The following is a 14,698-nucleotide window of genomic DNA, read 5'->3' on the forward strand; positions in this document are numbered from 1 at the left end:
ATACATGTCCTTAACTACCAAACCATCTCTCTCAGTCACTCAGTCATTCATTTTTATGTTTATATACTTTAAAACACCATTCAAAAAAGCAATTTAGGTAAGAGAAAAAAGAAAAAAAAAAAAAAAGGAGAGAAGAAAACTAATTAACAACAGCTCAAGTCACTTGGCCTCCAGACTTGCTCAACATCCATGCATGGAACGGTGGCTCCAGCCCAGTCCCCAAGCCAGGCCTGGAGAACTGGAGATCTGAGATCTCCACTGGTCTGGCACGGCCAATCTGACCGCACCAGGGCCCAGCCTCGCTCTGGGATTCTGGGCCACCATCTTGGAAGCCCTCACTGCCCAGCTCCCAGATCCCCATTCAGCTTCTCATGCAAGAACAGCCTATGGCTCTTTCTCTGCCCTGGGCAGCTCATGGTGCCTCTCCCAAGAAGCCTTGGTCCCCCGAAGCTCGGGACTCTCTGTTGACAGTACAGATGTATGAGCCTGATGTGCCTGACCCAGAGGCTTCCAGAAGCAAAACATTAAAAAACACACACACACACACACACACACACACACACACCAGGAAATTGTGTGGCTCCAGTCACCGAGGACGTGGGGCCGGGCTCCTGCCCTCCCACCCTCACTACTCACCTGCTTCTTCTTCAGCTTGGAGATCTGCTGCTCCACCATGGTGATCTCACGGTCCACACGGTCCATGTTCTGGATCAGCTCCTCCTTGGACAGCCGAGACGGCGCCAGCTCTAGCTCAGGGTCAGCGTGCGGGGGACTGGGAGGTGACACAGGCTCCAGCTTGCCTGCTAGGCTACGGTCCTGTGGTTGGATAGAGCAGAGAGCGTGTGGACACCCAAGTTAGCCGGGCACTTGAGCTCCAAACGTGACTTCAAGACGCAGCATACCAATTTCCTACCCTGAGCATCCCCAGGGCGGCAGTGCCACACGTGGGTGCTGCCTGGTCCCGGCCACTCTTCCCATGGCTATGTTCTCTGAAGACAAAATCCAGGAGGCCACCAGGCGGCCTGAGTAATGACGGTCCTTACTGCCTCCTCCTGGCTATACCTCTATTTCCCGGGAACAGAAATAAGACTCCCACAGTGACCCCGGGCCCGCTAGCTCAGCCACATATGCCCTCCACATGTGCGTGACGGCCTATGCAAGCAGGCTGCAGCCCCTGGACTGGAGCAGTCAGCTTTTCAAAAGACACACCTGTCATAACACATAGGAGCCAGCGGGGTCACTGGGCCTCGCTTTCTTCTGTTTTTGCAGAGCGAAGAGAGGGAACCCTTATGCCTGCTAAGCAAGCGCCCCACCACAGATCTATTGTCCAAGCCATTCGTTACCTTCAACCTTTTAAAGATTTATGAGTGTTTTGCCTACACATATGTATCTGCACCAAATGCATGCCTAGACTTTCAAAAGAATGGGGTCAAGAACGCCTGGAACTAGGGTTACAACAGTCGCAAGCCATGTGGATACTGGGACCCAGACCTAGGTCTTCTGCAAGTGATCCTGGTGGCGAGCCATCTCTCCCTATGTTGCCCAGGGTGTCCTTGAACTTCAGGTCCTCCTGTCTCAGTCTCCCACATACGGGGATGTCAGTTCTGCACCACCACACAGGGCTCTTTCTCACGGAGGGGCATTTGTCAGCTTCGGCAGGCCGCTCTGCCCTCAGGCTGCCCGTGCATCTCCCACATGGCCCTGCACCTGGCTGCTTCATGGCTCTCTCTGTCCTCTGGTCAGGGACCACCCAGGCTGCACTGGGATGCTCTGGGAACAAAGAGGTTAGGAAAACAACCCAGTTCATCTAGCTAGCCCTGGGCTCCAATCCCAGCCCCGCTCTGCAACACCCAGTTCCGTGACCAGAGATGGTGCTTGGAGGCGCTGTCTGCCTCAGTACCCCTACCTATACAATGGGGGGGGGGAAGATGTACAATGGGGGGCAGGGGGGAGAAGAGACGGGAGTAGTTTCACCTTCACAGTGGCTTATGAGCCTAGGTGCATCCAAAACATCCGACACACCATTGTCACTGAACAGCACTGTCAAGGAAGGTCTGTCTGTCCCTACCCTGGTTCCTGGCTAGGTCAGCCCCACCCTGTTCCCCTCTGGGCCAAGACAGCAGCTGCTGGCAGCCGTGACCAGGCAGAGTCGGCGGCTGCTCCCCGCCCCCCACACAGCTGCACTCTAAGGACACAGGATGCTTTATTCCTGGGGAACAACTGCAGCCTGGGCAGCCAGGTGCCCCACCTACCCCCACCCCCATCTCTTGCCACTAGAAGAGCCCACAACTTCCACTTGTCCCCTTCCCTCCCCCGTCCGCTCTCAGCCCAGTACTTTGCCCCTGGTTTCATGCTATCATCTAAACCGTAAGGACAGAGGACCGTGCCACACTGGGGCCTTCAGGCTTTCCTCTCAACAGAACCCCCAGGAAACTCTCAGTATCCATGTCCAAATAGAAGGTGGCTCCGAGGAAGATCCGCTAAGCCCAGAGATCATATTGTCCCCTCTGCTCTGCTCCCCAAAAGCAGAAGAGGGAGAAACAGATTTGGAATAAGGGTGTCAGCTGTGGGACCGGGCAACCTGAAACCATGGACCAGACTTCTTACAGTCCAGAATGGGCTCCAAAGCCAGGCCACCTACAGAGAAGGCTCGGTCCCCAAGTCTGGGACAGCACAGAAAATGCAGCTGGCAACACCAGCCACTCCATGTGGCTGAGCCCCACTTCCTGGACCAGCTAGATCAGGCTGGCTTTCATGGTGCTTCATCCTGGGGACCAGGCAGAATATGACCTGAGCCAGACCCCCCACAGTGTGCAAACACACAGCAGGTCCCCTTTCTGATGCAATGCTCCCACAGAGTAAGACACAAGAACAAAGGCAATGAAACACAATCACAGAAACATGGAGAATCCACCCACAACAGACTGCAGGACTCCCTCACAGATGGAGGAACACTTTCCAGAGGGGTGAAACCCTGACTCCTGACCGGCCTGCTACTGGCTTCACAGACGGCGAGCCAATGGCAAAAGAGATGACGCCTGGCATGCCAAGATACACTGGGGGCACCTGACAGGCTAGCCTCTAAGTGGCAGGTGACTTTGCTTGCAGATGACCCCCTCCTTCTGTAGGTCCCAAGCCTGAGAACAAACCCTAAGCCCAACCAGAAACCAGGCAGCAATTTAGTTCTCTCCTCAGACAGTCAGATACTCGTCTGTCCGTCTGTCAGTCAGTCAGTCAAGCTCTCCTCAGTCTCAGTTAATCAGTCAGTCATCAGTCAGTCAGTCAATCAGTCAGTCAGTCAGGCTCTCCTCAGTCAGTCAGTCCATCAGCCAGTCAGCTAGACTCACTCCAGCCAACTAGTCAGACTTCACAGTGTCAGTCACTCTCTGCAGTCCTGTGCCTAGGCAGAAAGCTCCAAGGCAGCAGTAAGAAATGCTCTGTTTCTGACATAAAGGCCTGTCACCAAAGGCCTGGGAATGGGAACCAAGGCTGAGCTCTTCCAGTTCCTGCAGAGGCCTGTGGCCAACAGCCACAGTGGCAGGTTCCAGGCCAGAGCTAGGGGAATGGCAGAAATGGCTGGATCAGCAGAGCCAAGGATTGGGGAGCTTGCACTCTGTGGGTCTTAGACCTGTGGGGGTAGATGTGGGGGTTCCCAGAGTCACACATGCTGTCTTTCAAGCACTCCAAGAAGCATCATGGGCCATAGTGATGTCAGCCACCAGGGCTGAGCTCAGCCAGAAGCCACCAAACCTGAATTTCATTATAGGCACCTGAGTTCAGGGTCTGTGCTTAAGCTGGTGTCCCAGGCCCCAAACACCCAAAGACCTTTCAAGAGAAGGTTCCGCAGAGACATCCCGAAGTCCCCCCAAAACAAATGAACAGCCAAGGCACTGCGCAGCCCAAGCAGGAGGGTACTGCCAAATGTTGGGGGGGGGGCAGAAACTCCCCCCAAAACCCCTGTTCCTGCCTCCAGCTGGACTCCTCACAACCTACAGTTGCTCAGAGCTGTGTGCGTTCCCTCGTCACCCGCCCGGTCCCCCTGGAGCCTGGCTCCAGCCCAGACGGGGCCCAGGCAGGGGAGAGAGGGACAGATGGTGGGAAGGCGAGAGGCAGAGACAGTGAGGGACAGACAGTCAGAAACAGAGCCGCACAATCCAGCAGAAACAGAATGAGAGACAGAAACAAGGCATAGACTGTAAAGGGGCGTGTGTGCTGCCTGATTTTATGTCAACTTGATGCAAGTTATAGCCATCTGAGTCAAGAGCCTTGATGGAGGAAATGCCTCTCCGTAAGATCAGGCTGTCGGCAAGCCTGTGGAGCATTTTCTTAACTGGGGATTGATGGGGGAGGGAGGGTCCAGCTCATTTGTGGGTGGAGCCATCCCTGGGCTGGTGGTTCTGGGTCCTATAGAAAGCAGACTGTGCAAGCCACGATGAGAAAGTCAGTGAGCAGCACCCCTCCATGGCCTCTGCATCAGCTCCTGCCTCCAGGTTCCTGCCCTGTTTGTTCCTGCCCCGACTCCTTTGAGGATGAACAGCGCTTAGACAGATAAGCCAGATAAGCCCTTTCCTCCCCACGTTACTTTGGTCATGGTGGTTCGTCGCAGCAAACATAACCCCAGCTATCACAGATATTGGTACGAGAATGCTGCGACGGCGCTGTGACAGACCTGACTGCGTTGTTTCAGGGGGAGGATTTTGGAAGGATTTCAGAACTTTGGACCGGAAAAGCCATCGAGTGTTTAAAAGTTCAGTGAGTTATTCTGTGGAAACGTGGAGAAAACAACACGGAGGAATGCCAATGACAGAGGCCTGGCTTGTGGCGTTCCGGAAGGAATTCTGAGCGCTACATTAAGTCTATCGGGGCTATTGCGTATTTGCTATTTTGAATTAAGACTGTGGTGTCCGTTCAGCTGGGACTGAAGAGTCAGCCATGATTTAACAGGAGACCAGCGCCACTAAAGTGCCACCTTTGCTTTACTGGGACAATTGATGCTGGTCGGCTGGAGGTAAGAAAGACATCGGTGGTGACTAAGAACAGAGCTGCATCACTGAGAGGAAATCTTCTAACGAGCGTTTCCTGAGACCCAGCTCACAGATGCTAGTTATGTTCCAGGGGCAGCCAGCGCTGTGCCTTGCTCTCGAGCCAAACTTGGTAAGGTAAGAGTCACCCAGGCGGTGCTGGCTTTAGGGACATGAAGGGGTCACAAAGGCAGGAAGCTGGGGCCGGGCGAGGAAAGGCCATTTGGTGCAGCCTCAGTGACAGCTGAAGGGCCAGGACTGAAGGGGTCATGCAGAGAAACTGAGGCTTGGCACCATGAAGCCAGCTTAGGAGAGGCTATCGGTGAAGAGTGAGGCCCAGCGGCAGCAGAAGACCCCAACGTTTTGGAAATGCCAGTACCATGGGTTAACCCCCAAGAACAGCAGCAGCAGGGAGTGAAGCCTGCCAGAGCCTAGAAGACAAGCCGTTCTTCAGAGAAGCCCAGACGGAGATCACGAGTGGACGCCACACTGTGAGTTGGGTTTTTCTTCCATCTGACTGTGACTATGCCCTCTTGAAATAAATCATTTAACTTATTTTTTTATTTTACAGGAGCCCACAGTTGAGAGACTTTAAACTTAAAAAAAAAAATGAAATTTGAGAGTTTTAAAGAGATTTTTAATTTTAAAAGACTGATATAAGCCGGGCGTGGTGGTGCACACCTTTAATCCCAGCACTTGGGAGGCAGAGGCAGGCGAATTTCTGAGTTTGAGGCCAGCCTGGTCTATAGCCAGGACTACACAGAAAAACCCCGTCTCAAAACAAAACAAAAAACAAAAACAAAAACAAACCCAAAAGAAAAAAAGACTGATAATTTTTTTTAAAGATTTATTTATTTTATGTATATAAGTACACTGTAGCTGTCTTCTGACACAACAGAAGAGGGCATTGGATCCCATTACTGATGGTTGTGAGCCACCATGTGGTTGTTGGGAATTGAACTCAGGACCTCTAGAAGAGCAGACAGTGCTCTTAACCACTGAGCCATCTCTCCAACCCAAAACTGATATTTTAAGAGGATTAATGTGTAATCTTGGGGAAGAACAAGAAAAGAAAGGTTATGGCTCAACAGTGATGTGTTTATGTCAAGTTGAGAAGGCATCAGTTGGGCTGGCTAACATTACTATCAAACCAACTATAAGCTATAGTTATCTGAGAATTGAGAAAATGACTCCACAAGATCGAGCTGTAGGCAAGCCTGTGTGTCTAGCACTTTCTTAATTAGTGATGCTGGGGGAAGACCCAGCCTAGTACAGATGTGCCACCCCTGGGCTGGTGGTGCTCGGTTCTCTAAGAACCGAGCAAGTCAGAAAGCAGCATTCATCCATGGCCTCTGCATCAGCTCCTGCCTCCAGGTTCCTGCCCTGTTTGAGTTCCTGTCCTGACTTCCTTCCTTAATGAAGGGTGATGTGGACCAGAACACCAGATAAACCCTTTCCTTCCCAAGTTGCCTTTGGTCATGGTGTTTCATCACAGCAATGGCAATCTCTAACTACTGCATGGTACCAGGAACACTTGAGTCACAGGTGGCCTCAGTGGTGACTGCAAGGTCAAAACCTTCAGAAGAACCACAGGCTAGACCTGGGACACTCTGGCAAGTGGCTAGTGACAGCAGTGGCTGACAGGTTCCTATGGAGATAACAAAACACAGACCAAAGCCGGTCCTGAGACACCCACTCGTCTGCTACCCATGGATGAAGGCTTACAGCCCCTCCTGCCTTCTAAGGAGCAGGGAGAGACGCTCAGGGATAACGGGATCCAGGGCAGGGAAGAGCCTCCTGAAGGAGTTGCCTACTTGCATCCCATCCCCCACTTTTAGCTCTCAGCCAAAGCTCTCAACAGGGATGTCCTAGGTTGCCTCCACGGTTCTTAGCATAGGACAGACTGTGAGGTGTATACTTGGTATTAGCCTATCTTCCTTGTAGCCTTCCTGGTTATGCCTTCCATTGCTGGCCCACCCCATACTGGCCCCCACCTAGCCTGGGGATGTTTGACTCATCTGCTTGCAATGCCGGCTGGAGGAAAACCCCACCCCACTGTCCTGAGTGGTCACTCCCCGTCTCCAACCTGGTCCTGAGTCCCCCGACAGTGATCAGATGTCACTCTCAGCTTCCTGACAGCATTAAAGGCATGGCAGTCACCTAGACTGAACGCGCAGAGACGGCTGTCCCCAGCCAGCCAGCCAGGAAATGGCCATCCTGGTGCACCAGTCACAGGACCCGGGAGCGGGGCGGGGGATAGATGGACAGCACAAATGGATGGACAGACAAATGAAATGATGAGGCCAGACGGATGGATGAAGCAGCTGTTGGAAAGTTTATGGCAACCAAGCAGGGAAGCTGGATGGTGACTGGAATGGGCAGCTGGGGGGATGGGGTGGGGACAAAGATAACTGGAGCTGGAAGAAGATTGTGCAGAGAGATAGTAGGAGAGGGAAGGAGGGAGAAGGGGCGAGCACAGGGCAAAAGGGATGGTGGGGAGGAAGGAGTAACACTTGAGCAAGAAGATGATGCCAGAGACTAGATGGTGCAGATCACCCAGCAGTGGCCACACCTGGGCCAATCCAGACCCAGTGTGGTCAGCAGGGTACCCTGCCAAGACTTCACAACAGACATCCCGCCAGCCAGTCTTGGGTACCCACTGCCATCAGTCCAGCAATCGTCTGAGGGAACAGAGGGCAACCAGGTGCACGCCAGCAGTTTCAGGGCCTATGGGTGGGGCCAGGCCAGGTTTAAGAGGCCACAAAGATACACCGGGGGGGACTGGTATGGAGAGATGACATCAGTGCCCCGTCACACTAGACCTGATGGCCAAACACTTGAAAAAGAGCTAGACTTCCATGCCTGAGCAAGGAGGTTTGGGACGGAGGCAAGACCCTGCTTGTCCCCACATGATCCAGTGGTAAAGGGAGAGTGGCAGGGAAGATGAGAGGCCACTGCCACCGTCCAGGTGAGTGACGGTGGCCTGGGGCAACTGAGGCCGACCCAGGGTAGGCAGTGGCTAGGCCAGGCATCTACAGGACAGGATATGGGTGCTGGTTCATGGGCTAAGTGGGCAGAAGAGAAGCGGGAAGGGGCCCTGGAGCAGCGGAGGAGAGCGAGCTGCCAGACAGAGCTGGGTGACGTGTCAGTCTGGAACTGACCTACTTCCCAGGGATAGTCTGGGGCAGGGCATGAGGGCACCCCAATCAATGTCCAGGAAACAAGGCCGCATTGTCCCCTGATATCCTGGCGCCAGCCTTAGGTCACCTGACAGGGGTGAACAGACTGCACAGATAGCTCTAACATGCCGAGAACATTCCAGAACTCATGCCAGCATCTTTTACTCTCCTATGGAGACCAGAGTCTGGTCTTGTCACCTGGTCCAGCCTGAAGGTGTGTATTCAAGGCTCACGGCCAAACCCTCTTCCCAGATAGCCTGGGTCACTTAAGGTAGGTGTGCGACTGCCTGACAAGGCGCAAGCCAGGCTCAGAGAGGCCCGAGCCTGGGACAGCACAGCTGGAACAAAGCGAAGGCTGGAGAACAGACCGAAGGCTTAGAGCAAGCCTGGCTCAGAGTCCCAGCCTATCATCAGAGCTGTGCAGAACTCTATGCAAGGCTTAGGCAAAGTTGTGATGTCAAGGCCTGCCCCAACTACAGAGTACATTCAAGGCCAGCCTGATCAATGTACCAAGACCCTATTTAGGGGAAAAAGTAGTATGTGTGTACATACATACATACATACATACATACATACATACATACATACATACATACATAAAAAGAGGTCTAAAGATACAGCTTGGTGGCAGAGGGCTGGCCTAGTGTGGACAAGGCCCCGAGTTCATCCTCTAATACACTAGGGTGTGTGAACACATGGGATTAACACCAGGGTGTGTGAACACATGGGACTAAGCCGAGACAAGGCGAGCGACAGCCTCCATGGAGACAGAGCTTGGCCTGACCCTGTCCCGGGGCTCCTCTGGCCCACGTGGCTACAGACGTAGACACCCCGCCTCAGCCCACCTGGCACCCAAGGAGCCACTCAGACGTTGGCAGCAGCAGATCTGTCTGTCAATCCTCCTAGGGCCCTCAACTCTAGATCCTGACATGCCAGGCACGGTGCCATCCGTCCCCTCTCATCTCAAGGGACTCTAGGGTCGCCTTCCTGAACGCTTGCTCAAACATGGGGCTGCCCTGGCTGTGCCGTCTGCTAATGAAGCCTGAGGAGTCGCAAGTCAACTGTTCCACACAAGCTGTCACCGGTACTGCCCAGCCCTACCCCCACCCCCAGGACACACAGGCTGTGCTAACGTGGACGCAGGTTGATCTTATGCCAACCAGACCCCAACCCTCTGCTCCAAGGCTTCAAAGGACTCTCACTCCGTGCTTCCTAGTCATAACAGCCACACACTGGGTCCCGCCACAGGGTCTGGACCCTCCTGCCACCAAGAGATACCGTCCCACTTCTTTCCACTACCCACGCCCTCTCTCCTTACCTGGTGGCAGCTCCAGTACTCAGTCCCACCCTCACACCCACGCCAGAGCTGCCCTCCCTCCTTCCACCCAGCCTTTCCCTGCCCACAGCAGCAGTGGCAGTGGCAGCAGCAGAAGAGCCCACAGGCCTGGCTGGGATATACCTTGGTAAGGTCTTCAGACCCACTCGGCTGCCCAGTGGCCAGCAGGGGTGACGGGCGCAGCAGGGTATCAGGTAGTAGCTCCAGGCGTGGGCGCTTGCTCTCGGTGAATTCTATGTCGGGCTTGCCTAGCTCAGGCAGGAACGGGCGAGACTCGGGGCGCAGGTGGAGCTCCTGAGACCTGTGAGAGGCCAGGGACGCACATCACACAGGAGACAGAAGCTTGGGACCAAGACTCCAGGTGTCCACCTAGCCAGGTTCTCATGAGGAGCCCGGTTAGAACGTCTGTCTTCCCCAACAGGAGGGGACATGCTTTTGTCACATGAGGCCTTGTTGTGACTACCCAGCCTGAACTACTCATTGCAGCCTGAAGACCCCACAGACCCTCCTGAGCTAACCAGAAATGAAAACCGTAAGACCCATCGCACTGCTACTGACCAAGACTCTACATTTTAACAACCCCCTGGGGGTTTTAAAGCACAGGCTTGAGACACACCCTGAGGTTTATGTACAGAACAGCATACACAACACTACTTCTTCTCACCCTCCCTGGGCAGACATCACTAGCTGATCACAGCACTCCTGCTATTAAACCTGACCTAGCCAGCAGGTGGAGAGGTGTGAGCCTTCTGCTCTGAACCATTCTCCTCAACCTTGGGTAGATGGTTATAGCTGCCTCCTCCACCTACAAGTCTACTGCCCCTGCTCCTGGGAGAGCACAGACCTGCCGTGGCCCTAGGATGCCTCCAGGAGTAGGTGGCACTGGGAAGGGCTAAAGTCTGGACCCCTACGGCTTTACTCACCAAAAAGCCTCGGTATCTACCTCAGAGATACCACAGCCTAGACTAAGACGTCCCAACCCCTCCTCACCGTTCACTCCCAGGCTGGAACTCCGACAGCAGTGAGGGCCGCCTCCTCTGCGGCTGGATGATGGAACCGGGTGACAGGTGTGAGGTGTAGTCACGGGGGTGGTGTTGGTACTCAAGCAGCCCCACGTCCTGTGGAAGGAAGGGAGCAGTGAGCAAGCGCCGGAGCAACAGCAGCTTCCTTGCCACCCTGCACCAAGAGGCTCAGGTGGGTTCCCGAACTACATCCTCGAGCTACAATTGCCACCACCATGTTCCCACCATCCTTAGAGCTACAAGATCCTGCTGGGGCTAGAGGAGCGTAATAAACCACAATTCTGGACGCTACACCTCCACACGGGCCTCTCTGGGACCTGTGGTGTTCCTGTATTGCCTCACTCTCCAGCTGGTGCACCTGAAGGGGCAGTGGGTCTAAGCACAACCCCTAAGGCCACAGGCTAGAGGGTCAGCTTGCATATCCCACCTTCACTGCTGCCCACACCACCCAGCTGCAGGTTTTGAACGGGTCACCTCTCCCAGGCCCTGCCTACTGACACGGGGCTGGGAGCTGCCCTAGCAGGGCAGTGCTGGGCATGGAGCGGCCCACAGAGCAGAAATGTATACGCCTTCAATGGAGACCCAAGTATCCTCGGGCAGGTACCCCGGTGAAGAGTCAGGCTCAGACACGAAAGGGGGGGGGCGCTGTGTAGCCAGGGCAGATGGAGCTATGTAGACCCAGGTCCCAGCCAAGCAGCTGTTCGGGAGGCCGGCCCACCATGAGAAAAACAGCTAGCTTCATTTATGAAGTGTGGGGAGGGGGGAGAGGCAGAGGCAGGCGACACCCGCCCCCTCTGCACAACGATGTGATTTCTAATCACACCTGGGTCGTCACGGTCCGTGAAGGAGACCTCAACCTTAGCCTACCCTTGCAGCGAGAGTGTCGGGGAGTCAACACAGGTGATAAATTCCCCAACCTTGAAGTCTCACCGTGGTGCCGGGCGCCCTCGCTGCCCACTACATCCTCCGTCTTAACCCGGATCCCACAAACCCCTGCGTCAAGCCTTCTTACATTTTTCGCAAGGACCAAGATCGCCTTATCACTGAGGGGAAATGAGGGACGTGGGAAAGGAGAGAGAGAGCCAGTGTGCACACCATCTCTAATAAGAAAAACAAGACAGGTTTCCGCCTCGTGCCAGACCAATCATTCTGTGCTGCCAGCCTGGATGCATGCTTACACGCACGGCAATCGATTGGTAATGTCTGACTCGGGTATGGCTGCGGACAGCATGAACTTAGTTTTCTCTTGGCATATTTTCCTCTCCTTTTTAGCCCTTTTTATTTTGTTGTAGATTTCATTTTATCTTTAATTATGCATCTGTGTGTATGTCTTATGTGTGCAGCGCCCACATAAGCCAGAGAGAACATGAGGACGGTTGGGTCAGAAGCAGCTGTGCGTTGCTGGGCGCGGGTGCTTTGAAAGAGCAGCGCAGGCTCTTTTTTTTTTTTTTTTTTTTTTGGGGGGGGGGGTCGAGACAGAGTTTCTCTGTGTAGCCCTGGCTGTCCTGGAACTCACTCTGTAGACCAGGCTGGCCTCAAACTCAGAAGTCCACCTGCCTCTGCCTCCCGAGTGCTGGGATTAAAGGCAACGCAGGCTCTTAACTGCTGAGTGAAGGCCTCTCTCCAGCCCCGGGCTCGGTGTCTTAAAACAGTTCTCACTTCGAAGAATCAATGGTAGCAGTCATGTGCGCTGAAGATGGGGGGGTGGAGAGTGGGGCAGCCAGGATCCTGATCCTAGACGGCGAGCAACTGGAAAAACCTCAGAGACCAAACTGCAAGGGAAGAGCGGGGGCAATGAAGACTTTGCAAAACAGGACCCAGGAGAAGGACAGGGATACCAGGATGGCCCTGCAAGGACGACATCAAGAGAAATGATCCCATACTCAGGTCACCACAACCAAGCCCTCTGCACACGCTGACTAACGTGACGACCCTCCCCCGCAAAAGCAGCTACGGACGGAGGATATCACGGGTGATCTGAGCATCGAGAGAATGAGGACCAAGAACAGCTCTTCCCTGTCACACAGCAAGGACAGCACAGGTTCTGCAGGGTGAGGCTCAACCGGCCCCTCCACAGGGGAACTGAGACAGTCACAGGTCACAGGCGCCAAGCCTGCCCCATGGCTGATTACAACACCTGACTCAGGAGTAGAGGCCCACCCCAGCCCCCGGATATTTCCACTACAAACAGAACAAGTGGAGAGCCCCAAGAAACACACTGGACCCCAGCACGAGTCTAAGACGTAGAGAGCCACACAAGATCATACAGAGGCGGAGTTCAGCCGACTTCTGTGAACCCCGGATTCACAGTCACCCCTGAACAGTATGTTCATTCCAACAGAGCCTCGGGTCAGGGCTTTCGCTCAGCCTGGGGTGCTGGGCATCCCGACACCATGCACCCAATGTCCGTCCTCTCGGGTCCCAGCTCCACCATCAATATTTGGCTCTCCACTTAAATGTGGCCTCCTCTAACCCCACCTTTGCTCACTGTACCCCCAAGAGAATGTCAGCTTCCCCAAAGTGAGAAGGCGTCTCTGTCTTCACAGCTTGGTCCCCAAGGCTCGGAAACTGGCCTGTCTAATCTGCATTTGTCAAGCAGATGAACGAGTAAATCCACTAATGAGTGGATGAATGAGCAGGCACATCAATGACCAAGCTAGTGAGTTTACAAATGGACGGACAGACGGATGAAGACCCTAAGACAGTATACATCTGACACGTGCAGGCGGCGCAGGAACCCACGATGTGCCCACACACCCAGGACATCAGCCCTAGCCAGCGTCCAGTGCCATTAGACAGGAGCAGGCTGAGCCCTGTGTGGCAGAGCAGAGTTTGTGACCAACTGGACAGCAGCCCGCAGGTCCATCCCACAACCAAGAGTCAGCCAGCTAGGCCCAAGGCCAAGGCTAGGCACAGCCAACTTTGTCAGGCGTCCCTGACATGCACCTTGCCAGGCACTGACCTGCAGGGCGGGTACGTGGCTCTTGCACCCCACTGCCAGCAGCATGCAGGCAGGGGAGGAAGACACACCAGAAGGTCTGGGCAGTGAAGCCTGGTGCTGACGGGCAGCACATTACCCCTGGTGACATGAGGGGGTTGACAGCCTGATCCTGTAGGCAGGGGGGTCCCTATACTTGTCATTCCTATTGTCACATCACACAGAAACCGGCTCGCAGCCCAAGTGCTCATGTCACGATGTCACCCCGGCAGAACCCCAGCCATTCTATAAGCCGCTCACTTGACTGAGAGGGCAGAGCTTCTGGGAAGATAAGTTAAGCCTGCTAGAGTATGTGCGTGGCCCAGACCTAGGGGCTGGTGAGATGGCTCAGTGGGTAAGAGCACTGACTGCTCTTTCAAAGGTCCTGAGTTCAAATCCCAGCAACCACATGGTGGCTCACAACCACCAGTAATGAGACCTGATGCTCTTTTCTGGCGAGTCTGAAGACAGCTCATATAATAATAAATAAATTAAAAAAAAAAAAAAAAAAAAGTGGCCAATCATGTTCCCCAGGTCCAGGACACCACAGGCTGAGCTGGTCACTGCACCAGGGCTAGGACACACAGTGGCTCTCCCCCTACGGGGTGTCACTTTGCTATGGATCCATGGCTTCTCTTCTCTGCCCTCTCTTTCCTAAGACACAAGTGTTATAGGGGTCCGGGCTATTGGAGGAGCATGGGGGAGAGGGCTGTAGGGGGAGAGGGCTGTGGGGCGGGGTTATGGGGAAGGCTAAAAAGGACCAGGGGGGATCACAGAACCTCAATATTCTCCAAGAGAGAAACCCTCCTCAGATCCTGGGGATCAGCAGAGCCCTGCTTGGTCTGCCTGGAGGCCAAAGAGCAAACAAGTCCCCACCAGGGGACAGACATGTTCCAAACTGTAAGCCACAGAATCAGTAACCACTGGGTCTGGGCCAGCAGCATCCTGAGTCACCAATGGCCCAGCAGGAGAGTGGGCGGTCCCTAGGGTCAGCCAGTGACCCCAAATACTTGGGGGGGGGGGCGGCACAAATGGGGCAAAGAGCAAGAAGTCAGGAATGAGGGAAGGGGACACAGCAGCCAGAGGCTGGGTGGATGAGCAATATGAATGAAGGGGAAGAAGCCACAGACATCTGCCTGGGAGGACTGGGATGGGGGAGGGGA

At 54.4% G+C, this 14,698-nt stretch overlaps 1 protein-coding gene across 15 annotated transcripts in view; it reads right to left on the reverse strand.

Moving 5' to 3' along the window:
• The window catches only part of Ncor2 (nuclear receptor corepressor 2), a 161,570-nt gene that overhangs the window by 92,139 nt on the left and 54,733 nt on the right, over positions 1-14,698 (reverse strand). For all 15 annotated transcript variants that reach the window (XM_021186851.1, XM_029533570.1, XM_029533571.1 and 12 more), the window contains 3 exons: positions 10,527-10,654; positions 9,660-9,837; positions 637-816 (listed from right to left, as the gene is read on the reverse strand). In XM_021186851.1, the coding sequence (XP_021042510.1) occupies positions 637-702 (66 nt within the window). In that variant the 5' untranslated portion in view covers positions 703-816; positions 9,660-9,837; positions 10,527-10,654. The remainder of the gene's footprint in view (positions 1-636; positions 817-9,659; positions 9,838-10,526; positions 10,655-14,698) is intronic.

The sequence above is a fragment of the Mus pahari genome, chromosome 23, assembly GCF_900095145.1.
Source record: "Mus pahari chromosome 23, PAHARI_EIJ_v1.1, whole genome shotgun sequence".
NCBI classification, from domain to species: Eukaryota; Metazoa; Chordata; class Mammalia; order Rodentia; family Muridae; genus Mus; species Mus pahari.